Consider the following 13,562-nt stretch of genomic DNA (forward strand, 5'->3'; position numbering starts at 1 on the left):
CAGACCCATGAAAATAAATGGATACTTTTTATTCCACTATAATTCTTCATACAGTACATTTAACAACTTTGGTCTCAAAATAAACATAGTTTAGCCTGCTGTTCTAGTACCATACCATTGTACAATGATGTAGTATAAAGTAATAAAGGATTATTGTATTTATATACTGGTAGGAAAATGTCTTTATCTGCAGCGAGTCATTCACAAGCTGCTCTTGCAGATGTTTAATTTAATAAAGACGTTACAAGCTCACTAAAAAAATTACAGGTAGTTGTGTTTAATCCAGCTTGGAGGTGGAGCTAATCACTGCAGGAAAGTGGATCTCTGGAGGTCCAGAGTTGAGGACCCCTGGTCTAAAAAAAATCTAATTTTGACTAATGGCAAATCGCTTGCACACTTGTTTGGCTGACGCTACTATTTCTGCAATATAATATTATGCTAAAAACATCAAGAATAGTATGCTAGTGTCCCGAATTCAGTCTGATTCTTTAAAAAGAATCAAAAGAATCATTAGTGAATCAGGTTGGTTGTTTTCTGGCAGCAGACAGAAGATGTAGACCGCAAGAGAAATTATTCTCACGTCGTGTTATTTTCCACATCAGACAAGTATTTATATGGAACAAGTGGGGCACAGCAAGACATGACTATTCTGTAGTGACACCCTAGTATACTGTAACTTATATTAAATAACATACTGAAGGAAATATGAAACCCCATTATAGGTAGTGTTTGGGCTTGGTAAACAAAACAAAAAAAATCAATTTAATATAATTGTAAATAATCTGCAACACAGTTCGATACTATAATATAATAGCGATATCTTCGTCAATACAGCTCACAGCCTAAAGTGATGGTTTGACAAACCGACTCGTGAGGTAACTGACCCTCCGGTCTCTCCGGAATCAAATTCCTCCTTCAGCCGCCAGAGGACGCTGTTGTACCCTGCGCTTCAACAGCGCGCTTCTTCGCAGCCTTCAGCTCAATGACAGCACAGGAAACCAGGAACAGCGCTGACGAATGTGTTGTTGTTTTGAGCCACAACAGGTAGGGTTCTGAATGTGTGACATACAGGGAACAAATAACTGATTTAGAACGCTTATACAAGCTATTGCAGATGTGTTTTTTATACAAGAATGTCGTGCTGAAGTGATTAAAAATAGCTCGACGTATGTTCAGACACATGAAGCTCTGCGAGAGCTCTAACATATTTGGATATTTTGGCACCAATGATACATTTGGAGAATGAATTAGCAATCAACAATGTAATTTTATAACGTTATAATGTCCTGGTTTACGTGTCATACCACTGTGTTCACTTTCTAGTCCACTCTACTGTATTTTCTCTGTTCCTCTTCAACAGAGTGCATGGGTTGCTTTAGAAGGATGTTGCAATCTGTTTGTCACCACTGACTTCTGCACTGTGAGACTGACAATAGGGTGACTGTAGATCTGTGTGAGCATCCGTCATGTCTGCAGCCGGTCCGCCGCAGTCTCCTAGTGTGGACAAGACTGAAGTGCTGGTCGAGGACTGGTGTCCCATGCTGGCTGCAACCTTCGCTTACTGGGATAACATCCTGGGACCTCGTGTACAGCACATCTGGGCCCCCAAAGGTCAGGGGTTGTCGCTGCTGAGTGATGGAGAGGTCACGTTTCTGGCCAATCACACGCTGAATGGCGAGATCTTGCGAAGTGCAGAGAGTGGCGCAGTGGACGTGAAGTTCTTTGTCCTGGCGGAAAAGGGAGTCATCATAGTCTCGCTGATTTTCGACGGAGAACTCAAGGGTGATAAGAACACTTGCGCGCTGTCAATCATCCTGCCGCAGTCAGAGCTAAGCTTTTACCTGCCACTGCACAGCGTGTGTGTGGAGAGACTCAAGCACATCATCCGCAAGGGACGCATCTGCATGCAGAAGGTCTTGTAGCTGTGCACCTTTTACTTCTAATCCAGCTGTTGTTCAGTATTTTCCATAACGTATCAGTGTGTGTGTTATATCTCATAGGGTTACAACATAATCTCGGTGTTATCATCTGAGATTGTTCCCATAATGGAGCTCCTTACCTCCATGAAGAAACACAGTGTACCTGAGGAAGTGGATGTGAGTATTTGGACATTTTTAAGGGGCTTTTGGACACTTTTTGTCCTCAGTGGGAATTTAGAGTGGATAGAGAATGATGAGGAGGGAGAAGTAGATTCAGATGTGAGCCGGACTCAGACTTGCTTTTTCCTCATTACAGTTAAAGGACACTGTGCTCAATGATGATGATATTGGAGACAGCTGTCACGAAGACTTTTTACACAAGTAAGACACAATGCATCTTTAGTAGAAGTCAATGATCTGGTTTGAGTTGCTTGTTTCGTTGTTTAGGTTGTGATGTTTGTCGTCCTTCTCTATCACAGGGCTATCAGCTCTCATCTTCAGACATGCGGCTGTTCCATGGTGGTTGGCAGCAATCCTGACAAAGTCAATAAGGTGCACATACCCACATGTACATTCTCAACATTCGTATCTGAGCGTGAAACTCGAATAATGATGTTTCTTTTGTAGATCGTGCTCACGCTATGCCTCTTCCTCACTCCAGCGGAGAGAAAGTGCTCTCGACTGTGTCACCCCGAAGGCTCGTTTAAATATGACACTGGCCTCTTTGTTCAAGGCCTCCTTAAGGTATCCATAGTGTCACTCCATGGGAAACTCATAACTACTGCCCATTTGCACAGAATGTCCAGTACTAAATTACTTGGGTCCATAATCATTAAGAAGCCCTCGTAGCTCTGGTGTATGGTAGTTTATAAATGTTCCTCTCTTCTCTTTCCCAGGACTCCACAGGCAGCTTTGTGTTGCCCTACCGGCAGGTGCTTTACTCCCCATACCCCACCACCCACATCGATGTGGACATTAACACGGTCAAGCAGATGCCACCCTGCCACGAGCACACGTATCATCAGCGGCGCTACATGCGAGCTGAGCTCAGTGCCCTCTGGAAGGCCGCCAGCGAGGATGACATCAGTTCTGACAACCTCATCAATGCCCAGGACTCCTACACTCCAGACTTGTATGACCTTTGACTTCTACATACCTTCTTAGTCTGGAAACTGTATCATGATTGGCTGATTCTTACTGTCAGGATAGCAACATCTCATGGTCTTTTAATTCAAATGCACAGAATGTAAAAAAATATATATAGTTAAGGGATGATGTACAGTGAGTTGGTTATTATTGCAGAGTGAAGGGATCTTGTTTTTTGTTTTTTTGATTAATGCTGACTGCTGGTGATTAATGACCTACTGACTGTATATTATTCTGCTCATTATATGATTACTTAACAGATTTATAAAGTGATTAAATGCAAGAAAAAGAGATTGTAGAGAGATACAAGATGTATCAATTAGCTCAGTGTTTGATAGCAGGGACAAAGAAGAGTTTAGTGGTAATCGTGTAAAAAATATTTAAATGCATTTTTTTTTTTGATAAAATCAAATACATATTAATTGATCTTAGGACTTGTTTTATATATATATGTATATATAATGCTTTACAATGAGGTTCACAAGTTAGTTCATCCATAAGCAAATAAATGAATCTTAATTTATTCATAAACATGCTATTATTTGTTTTTAATTCATCTTCTTTCCTAATATAGGCTTGTGTTGAAATGTTTGGGGTCAGTAATTTTTTAAAAGATGGAATACATTTATTCAGCAAGGATGTTTTAAAATTGAACAAGAATGACAGTAAATACATTTATAACATTACTAATAAATGCTGTTCTTTCAAACTTTCTATGCATCAAAGAATATATTGAAATCGCAAACTTTTGTAACTGTAATAATATTTCACACACTGACTGTGTTTACTGTATTTTTGACCAAATTAATGCAGCCTTTGCGAGCATAAGATACTTCTTTCCAAAGTATTTGAAAATATTGCTAACATTTGAAGGATTGTGTATACATGTTAATTCATACAACTATTTAGAATTTAACATTAACATTATGATTAGTAAATGTTGTAAAATTATTATTTGGTGTTACTTTATCTATTGCTTTAATGTCAATGTAAACTGCTAATGTACATTTATTTTTTGATCCGAGTTCTCTGTTTGAGATGCTTGTACAGTGTGAATAGTCTCCACTCTCTGTTAATATCATGGTTCAGGGCTGTGGCCAGCACAGAGCTGCATCATTGATTTGTTTTCAAGGACTGTCAGTGACAGTTTGACCGAGAATTTTTCCATTAAAAGTTGCTGAGAGGTGAAACCGAGATATTTCATGTCTCATTTAAGGGCACTGACCGTAACATTCACTCGATACGCTGTGTACATGTTCAAAAACAATGTAATCGACGTCACTTGTCAAGTAGTCAACTTCTGAACCTTTTCTTTAGAGAATTAAAAGCAGAGGTTTCTAAACCCTCTGAATCACTAACTTAATTGTATGGCTTTTCCTAGGAATATATTTCAGGACGTAATGCACAAAGACACACTTGTGAAGTCCTTCATTGATGAGGTAAGCTTGCGCAACTCCTTTTTGTCTCTCTTTCTTCTGAGCTTTATAATAACTTCCTCCGCTTTGACCTTGATAACGTTTGTGTTTGCATCTTTGTCGATCTCTAGGTGTTTCTGTTGAAACCAGGTCTGTCTCTGCGGAGTGTGTATTTGTCCCACTTCCTTCTCCTGCTGCACAGGAAGTCCCTGACACTGCTCAGATATATTGAGGATGAGACGTAAGTAAGCTCAAGCAGCTTTGAGCTCACAACTTCTACAGGCACCACACAGTGTAATTTATTTTAAATACTGTATTTAACTAGATATTCAGTATCTTATTCTTACTGTAGATGAATAATGCACTCATATGCAGTGAATGACAATTTTCAGTAACGTCAAGCTCAATTTTATGTATTGTTTTTCTATTATTGGGAATTTTATGTATTGTTTTTCTAAAATTTTCTATTTTAATATATTGTAAAATGTAATTTATTCCCGTGATCAAAGCTGAATTTTCAGCACACTTCTGCAGTCTTCAGTGTCACATGATCCTTCAGAAATCATTTTAATATACTGATTTGCTGCTCATTATTACAACTTATTATTATCAATGTTGAAAACATGCTGCCTAATATGTTTGTGGTACATTTAAATTTTAGTGTATCTTTTTTTCAGGATTCTTTGATAAATAGAAAGCATTTATTTGAAGTAGAAATCATTTTTGAATGGTAGTGTAAACTATTTTTTAGCATGATTTAAATTTTAAGGTTGTTTCTTTTTTTTCTTTTTTTTAAGTCATGGATATTACAGTTACATTTTATCAATAAATAAGAAATTATTTAATATAATATTTAGCTCTTTTATCTGCTCTGCATTGCTTATTTCAATCTAAGCAAATTGTTTAGTTAAACTTGATAAACATGTATTGCATTAAACCTTCAACATACCTGGCTGTACTTTTAAGTTGTGGTTATTTTCTGTTTGGAAACTACTCATTATGTCACATTGATTGTTATTAATTATAGGCAGAAGGGCAAAAAACCTTTCAGATCTCTACGCAACCTGAAAACGGATTTGGACTTAATGATGGAGGGTGACTTGAATATCATCATGGCGATGGCGGAGAAGCTGCGGGCAGGCCTTCACTCCTTTGTTTTTGGAAAGTCTTTCCTTACCAGTGTGCAAGAGCGTGACCTCCTCATTAACTTCTGACCTCTGAACCCTGTGGTCATTATGCTACAGGGCACTTTGGGCACTCTTTATGTTTTTTTTTTATACTTATGTGTGCTTTTTGTTTACAGGCTTCTGAACAACAACTGCTGCTGAAATGTCAACTGATTCACTTGTGCTTTAAAATAATGATAACCTGCTTAGTGATGCTGATAAATTCATAGTTGTGTGAAGAAGATTTGGTGCTCATGAGATTCTGTAGCATGGCAAGGTCATTTAATCCCACTCTAGATTAATATATAATGGACATGACTTTCCTCTAATTTCAAGTGGAACACCGTAAAGTAGTTATGGTTTAATTAAAGTAAGTTTTACTCTGTAATAACATTCCCTGGCCTTTTTCTCTTTGATGGTCTGTAGACTTTACAGATGACAGATCTGTTCTTTTGCAGAAGCCTATTTACTGGGAGACATTTATATGTGCCTTTACTTGACTCTAACAAACTAAACTAAGGTTTAATTAAATGGCTCATACTTTTGCATCTGGCTTCGGGCATGAATATAGGAAAGCTAGTGAGAATGTGGAAAAAGCGAAGTGCAACTTGACTCATTAGGCCAGATCTCTGGTGTAAAATGTGCAAGGAAGCAAATAACAGGAAGGGCCCCATAGACATCTTGCTTTCATTTTGAAATGTTCTTCACAAAATATTACTCCACTGCTATGTATGTTATATATCAATTAGATATTACATTAATGGTCAAATCCTAATGTTTTTTCAAGACATAAATGGTGTTCTGAATATTTTGAACTATTTATGAAATCATAATAAGAAGTTTATTTTAGACTGTGATGTACTTTGAAATAATTCAAGTTGTAAATGTGTTGTCTTAATAAAGTGTGCCTTTTGTTTGTGAAACATGGCTTATTTGATTGATTATACCTGTTAAAATCCTTTTCTTATTTACTTCTCTAAATAAAGAAGACGTTTATGAGGCTCATATGGGCATTATGATTTGATGGGACAAGAGTACACTTTATTTCTGTAGTCATGAAGGGTTGGGACAGGAGACAGAAGCATGGAGCCCATCTCATGTGAAATAACAAACTATTATCAGTCTCTAATCTGATTTTATTTGCAGTACAGTGGCAAAGGTACTTGAAATCAGTTCTGTCAGTTTTAATAAAAAGGCTTAAATATACTAATATATTCACACATTCTAATATTCAGTAAAATACTTTTCAGCACAGACAGCATTGCACAATGTTATATATTTCCTAAATAAATAGTGCATTTCTAATTTTTAGATAACCCCATATGTATTTACAACGTATCACAGATAAACAGTCATTACCTGAAAAAGAAAAATCAATTATATTACGTTTTTGAAGATCGCTTAAATAAACTGTTTTTTATTCAGTTTGGTAAAAATCTTAATTACTGTATCGCTTGTCAGCGTTTTCTTCGCCCTCCTTGACAGTTTATCAACCTGACACAAATAACGTGATTTATATTGGCTGCTCTCCATGTCACTCATGCCAAGGTTTTATGACCTCGCCCTCTGATTGGCTCTGTCGTGCACAACATATCCGTGATTGGTTAATCTTTGCACATGACACCAAAACAGGAAGCACAAGCGTTGCTCATGTAAATACTCCGGAAAAGAACTCGTTTGAGAGAAATGGGTGCTTTCGCTTGAGAGGAGTATGAGAGAACAGCTCTATGGATCATGGCAACGTGAAATGTAATTCCACACTCTACAAGGCGAGGTGAGTACGCTGCGTGTTCCCAAATAGGTCGTGTATGTGATCACGGGCTGCGGCCTGCGATACAGCTGCGATTGTCTGGATTTGATCCTGGATCACCTGCTGAGCCCCAGCGCTGCAGTCATCCACACTGCCATCTGTTCGTTGCATTAAATATGATCATATTTCCAAGTAACTATGTCTTGCAGTTTACAATCATCCAAAGGTTGTACTTGACGTGCCAAGAGCGATTGCATAATTAATACTCTATCAAAAATCATCATCATCATCATCATCATCGTGTGGCTTTTGTAAGGGTTGTCCCGTCATATTTGTTCGTTTAATGTGGGTGAACTGTACACATTTGGGTTTCATTATTCTACAGTCTATTATTCAGAATCGCTTTGGTGCCTGTAGGGCACATACGTACAATGGTCCAGTTGTTACACACAGAAATAATGAGCTTCATTATTGCGTAACATGCCTCACCTTTTGCCGAAGCCGTTTATTGGACAGAATGTGTTAATATGTGTTTTTTTTTAATCTATAATTAAATGGGTAGAATTTAAGCACAGTTTGGTAGAACAGCACTAGGGAACCTGTCATGTTAAATGCACTCATTAGTAGGTGTTTCCTGTCATGGTCCCGATCCATTTATTTTGGTGTTATGTCCAGCAGACTATACATTATTCCACGTATTATGCAGTTAATAAATGAAGTACAGGGGCATTAATATTGATTTTATTATCCTGTACAGACAAACACGCATACATAAATAGGAAACGTGCTGTGATTGATGTATTTGAGTGCTTTGTTTTTGGAGCAGAACATGTCACAACTGATCTGAGGAATTCTACTGAACATTGCTGCACTATTTGTCAATGTCTCTGTCAGGCATTCAGAGCAAACTAAAATAATGCAAACCTGAGCTATTGCTGTTTAGCTTAAACATTAGGACCCATTTTCTATCAATTCAATTCAAGTTTATTTGTATAGTGCTTTTTACGATACAAATCATTGCAAAGCAACTTTATAGAAAATTAAGTTTCTAAAATATTTCGTAGTAGCTTATTAGTGGTGAAATTTTCAGAAAAAGGAATACGAGACATAGTCAACCAGACGATGAACACTATTAACAGCAATTATTATATGATGCAATCCCACTAATCGCAATATTTGTTAGTTCTGTATATTGTTTCAGCGTAAGCATCATCTGAGGTCCTCTGAAGGGTTGGCATCATCTCTTCTCAGGTGTTCTGGATCCAGACTGGAGCTTGTGTAAATCCTAGTTACCATGTAAATCGGGATGTAAATCCCGTGGTAAAACAGAGAAACAAATAAAGACATAATTAGCGTATCTGCTGTTCCAACAAAGTAAAATTAATTAGTTTGACCCAAGCTAAAGAATAATAATGCGCATTTGATCAGATACAACTGCAGTCACAAATAATGAGATGCATTATTTGAATGCTTGGTGAAAGAGATGTGTTTTTAATCTAGATTTAAATATAGAGAGTGTGTCCGAACATTATCAGGACGGCTATTCCAGAGTTTGGGAGCCAAATGCGAGAAAGCTACCTCCTTTAGGGGATTTTGCTATCCTAGGAACTACCAAAAGTCCAGCGTTTTGTGACCTTAGGGAGCATGATGGATTATAGCATGGTATAAGGCTAGTTAGGTACGCAGGAGCTAAACCATTTTGGACTACTTGTAGCTTGTTTATTGAATATGCTGGACAACCACCTAAAAGTGCATTACAATAGTCCAGTCTAGAGGTCATGAATGCATGAACTAGCTTTTCTGCATCAGAAACAGATAACATGTTTCGTAGCTTGGCAATGTTTCTAAGATGGAAGAATGCAGTTTTTGTAACATCGGAAATATGGTTTTCAAAAGACAAGTTGCTGTCTAATATAACACCTAGATTTTTGACTGTAGAGGAAGTAACAGTACATCCATCTAGATGCAAACTGTAGTCTACGAGATTCTGTGTACTGTTTTGTGGTCCAATAAGAAATATCTCACTCTTATCCTAATTTAATAGGAGAAAATTGGACATTAGAGATGACTCCCTATTTAAATAAACAAAATGGTAGTGATCGGAAAGGTAGGATCTAAACCATCTTAGAGCCTGCCCTTGAATACCTGTATAGTTTTGTAACCGATCTATGAGTATGTCATGATCTATGGTGTCAAACGCAGCACTAAAATCAAGTAAAACTAGAAATGAGATGCAGCCTTGATCTGACGCAAGAAGCAAGTAATTTGTAATTTTAACGTGGAGTTTCTGTGCTATGGTGAGGCATGAAACCTGACTGAAATTCTTCATACAGATCTTTTTTTTGCAGGAAGGAGCAAAATTGAGTGAACACAACCTTTTCAAAAATGTAAGACATAAATGGAAGATTTGAAATGGGCCTATAATTTGCCAGTTCACTAGGATCTAGTTGTGGTTTCTTAACAAGAGGCTTAATAACCACCAGCTTGAGTGGTTTTGGGACGTGACCTAAAGATATCGACGAGTTAATAAAATTGAGAAGCGGTTCTTCGGCTAAAGGTAACAACTCTTTCAGTAATTTAGTGGGTACAGGTCAGGATCTAATAAACATGTTGTTGGTAGGGCTGTCACTTTTGTGAAAAAATCATTTTCGATTTTTAAGACATAAGTGTTCATTGAATCGATTGTAAAATCGATTTTCCATGTCTAAAAAAAAAGACGTTTCCTTTTTCAACGTCAAATAACGGACGAACGTAAAGAGAGCGCTGGAAACGCACAAGTCATCAATATTTCTTATTTATTGGCATGAAGTTTCGTTCAGAATAACAAACAGCAACAGGAGTGCAACATTCTCGAAAAAATATATATGCAGAGGGGATGGCTGCCATAACAAAAGAAAAACATCACTGCAGGCTTCAACCCGGCTGCATTTATGATTTAGGCAATTCAAAAATCTCCAAGATTGTTTTAAATAATGATTCAATCCATTTCAAACAACTGTTCAAAAAGAAAACGCGCTCTGACTGCACTGATGTCCCAGGGACACTCAGGTACAGCTGCACAAGGTGGGGGTATTACTGCTAATTTCCACCACAAAAGCCAGTCGCTGTCAGCTTGCAATGGTCCTTTTCATAACTCAGAATCTGCTGTAACTAGATGCGCGAATGAGGCGAATTCGCATCTACCGCGCCGCGAAACCTGCAGACGCGTGTAAACGCATCTTAACATTGACTTAAAATTGAAATCATTCGCGCCAGACGCTCTATTCGCGTTTGGTGTGAACGCAGAGAGGTCGCTTTCGACGTCACGGGGTCTTTAAGGCGCGTAAAATTGCTGGTATTTTCTGTCTAGCTTTCGCAAGGCATACTGCACTTTCGGAATTCTTTATGTTCTTTTTCTGCTTGTTTGTGAGTTTTTTTTACATCTATATTTTTTAATTGTTTAATTATTTTATAATGAATAGTGCAAATATTTGGTTAAAATTGATTCCCTATTTTCATTTTCAAAACTTTTTTTGATTGGTCCGATCGATTGTGCAATCGATTTTCGAACTAAAAGTGACAGCCCTAGTTGTTGGTTTAGATACAGTGATAAGTTTATTTAGCTCTTCCTGTCCTATATTTGTAAAGCACTGCAGTTTATCTTTGGGTGCGACGGATGAAACTGAAGTATTAGACACTGAAGAATCTACATTTGTTATTGTGTTTCTGATGTTATCTATTTTATCAGTGAAGAAATTCATAAAGTCATTACTATTAAATGGTAAATGGACTGCATTTATATAGCGCTTTCAACAGACCACATGGCCATCCAAAGCGCTTTACAAGTTGCCTCACATTCACCCATTCACACACTCATTCATACACCGACTGCGGTGTCAGCCATTCAAGGCGCCATCCAGCTCGTCGCGAGCAGCTGGGGTTAGGTGTCTAGATCAAGGACACCTCGACACTTGGTCAGTGTCACCTACATGAACCACTGAGCCACTGCCGCAAGTCATTACTATTAAACATTGATGGAATATTTGAATCAGGTGGCGTCTGGTAATTTGTTAATTTAGCCACTGTGCTGAATAAAAACCTTGGATTGTTTTGGTTATTTTCAATGAGTTTGTGTATATGCTCTGCCCTAGCAGTTTTTAGAGCCTGTCTATAGCTGGACATAATGTTTTTCCACGCAATTCTAAAAACTTCAAAGTTCGTTTTTCTCCATTTGCGTTCAAGTCTAGAAGTTTCTTTCTTGAGAGAGTGAGTATTACTGTTATACCATGGCTTGGCAATGTTCATTTTTCTCTAACCTTTTTCAATTTGATGGGGGCAACATCTTCTAATGTATTTGCAAAAATAGTGCCCATGTTGCCACTCATTTCGTCTAGTTCATGTGTATTTTTGTGTACACATAGCAGTTGAGATAAATCAGGCAGGTTATTTGCGAATCTGTTTTTGGTGGCTGGAACAATAGTTTTGCCCAAGTGGTAACGCTGAGCCATATAGTTAATATCAGTGATACGCAGAATGCACAATACAAGGAAATGGTCGGTAACATCATCACTTTGCGGAACAATATTTATATCAGTAAGATCGATTCCATGCAATATAATTGAATCTAGTGTAGGATTTAAAACAATGAGTGGGCCCGGTGACATTTTGCTTGACTCCAAAAGATTTTATTAGGTCAGTAAACGCAAGTCCTAATGAATCATTTGTATTATCAATGTGAATATTAAAATCTCAGACGATTAGTGCTTTATCAACTGTAAAGAAAGAAATTTGTGTTTTATGTATATGAATCAGTTATTTGTAAAACACTGCAAACTATTTTCACTGAACATACTTAGCTTTGACAGGATTTTAAAGGTGCTTTCACACTAGCACTTTTGGTGCTCACCTGGGTTCAATTGACGTCAGAGTTCGGTTCGTTTGGATGATGTGAAAGCTGTGTTCCAAACTCGGGTGCACACCCACGAACCGTACCCGAGTCCGCTTAAAAAGGGTGGTATGGGGTATGGTTCATGTGAACGCTGGTACGGTTCACTGCTGATGTGAGCTCAATCGTACCAAATTAATGACGTATTATTTGATGAAAATGTGTGTTTGTGTGTGTGTTTCACTCACTTTCCTGATGAGCGCTGACTGACGAGCTGCAAACAGAGAGCTTTATGTCTCATTTCTGTTTGCCTTTAGCGTTCTTTAGAGCATTTGCAGTACATTCGTAAGACAGACGCAACTGCTTTTATGTACCGAAGCTTTAGGGCTGAAACGATTCCTCGAGTAACTCAATTACAAATCTTTTTAATTTATTTTAAATCTCACGTCATGTTCTTTCGCAGTCATTTTTTTAATGTGACACAACGCGTTTACGTTACCCACAAAGCGGAAGGAGACACAAGCGCTGCGTCTGAAATCGCATACTGCAAGGAGTCAGCAGTGTTTTGTAGGGATGTCCAGATCCGATCACGTGATCGGAAATCGGGCCCGATCGCGTGGTTTCGGACTCGATCGGAATCGGACGTTATCTCCCGATCAGGACTCGGATATATATATTTATAGCTGTTTTATATTTGAATATATTTCAAAATGTAATTTATTGAACATCCTGGATCTGTTTTTTCGCTCTTCTTTATTCTTTTTTTTATGTATTATAGAAGTATCGGATATATATATATATATTCTCATTAAATTTTAACACATCTTTTGTTATGCGGTGGCACAGAGTTAGACCCTTTTAACTCCACACAGAAACAGCGACGCGTGCGGCATGACATCACTTTGTTTTCAAGAGCTGGTGTGAATAAATATAGATTCAAACTCAAAGAGACATGATAGTTTGCGCATGACCTGATATTTCATTCGGACTCAGGATACAGCGAGATGAACATCACAGAGCGCTAAACTCTCATGCAGTGTGTGTTTCATTCATACTCGAAGCCGGAGCGCGCTCTCGCGCTGATATCAGGAAATTCCTAATATGGACAAAAGCGTCCAGCTATGCTGTGGTGCGCACAGGAAAACAGAAACTTATGCAAACACGAAGACGTTAATATACGATCACGACAATAAATTGTTCTTCAAGTCATCTCCAGCAGGTGATAAATAAAGTATGAACAATGCAGTGCTGATTGACATGGTATTTATTACAGTATAGAAACTATTCTGCATTATTATGTGA

At 37.9% G+C, this 13,562-nt stretch overlaps 2 protein-coding genes across 10 annotated transcripts in view; both read left to right on the top strand.

The window, feature by feature from the left end:
- Positions 1 to 902: 902 nt before the first annotated feature.
- LOC132110824 (guanine nucleotide exchange factor C9orf72-like) lies at positions 903 to 5,904 on the top strand. Of its 2 annotated transcripts, none has more exons than XM_059517804.1 (10): positions 903 to 1,044; positions 1,361 to 1,913; positions 2,001 to 2,096; positions 2,236 to 2,300; positions 2,399 to 2,471; positions 2,547 to 2,663; positions 2,816 to 3,051; positions 4,447 to 4,504; positions 4,612 to 4,721; positions 5,508 to 5,904. In XM_059517804.1, exons 2-10 carry the CDS (start codon positions 1,467 to 1,469, stop codon positions 5,692 to 5,694), a joined length of 1,389 nt encoding a protein of 462 aa, XP_059373787.1. In that variant the 5' UTR covers positions 903 to 1,044; positions 1,361 to 1,466; the 3' UTR covers positions 5,695 to 5,904. The 2 variants fall into 2 exon arrangements, with proteins under 2 accessions (XP_059373787.1, XP_059373788.1); XM_059517805.1 differs by having other exon boundaries at positions 4,612 to 4,739; positions 5,525 to 5,630.
- A 1,374-nt stretch (positions 5,905 to 7,278) lies between these two features.
- Positions 7,279 to 13,562, top strand: part of LOC132110825 (bridge-like lipid transfer protein family member 1) — a 71,815-nt gene continuing 65,531 nt past the window's right edge. For all 8 annotated transcript variants that reach the window (XR_009424684.1, XM_059517806.1, XM_059517809.1 and 5 more), the window contains exon 1: positions 7,279 to 7,420. The gene's annotated coding sequence lies outside the window, so the exon portion shown is untranslated. The remainder of the gene's footprint in view (positions 7,421 to 13,562) is intronic.

This window comes from Carassius carassius, chromosome 30, assembly GCF_963082965.1.
Source record: "Carassius carassius chromosome 30, fCarCar2.1, whole genome shotgun sequence".
NCBI classification, from domain to species: Eukaryota; Metazoa; Chordata; class Actinopteri; order Cypriniformes; family Cyprinidae; genus Carassius; species Carassius carassius.

What these genes read in the sequence shown, in the direction of transcription:
- LOC132110824 (XM_059517804.1), top strand. Translation starts at nt 1,467, where the DNA reads ATGTCTGCAGCCGGTCCGCCGCAGTCTCCTAGTGTGGACAAGACTGAA. An exon ending in GACGCATCTGCATGCAGAAG is followed by an intron (nt 1,914 to 2,000) that starts GTCTTGTAGCTG and finishes TATATCTCATAG; the next exon opens with GGTTACAACATAATCTCGGT. An exon ending in TGAAGTCCTTCATTGATGAG is followed by an intron (nt 4,505 to 4,611) that starts GTAAGCTTGCGC and finishes GTCGATCTCTAG; the next exon opens with GTGTTTCTGTTGAAACCAGG.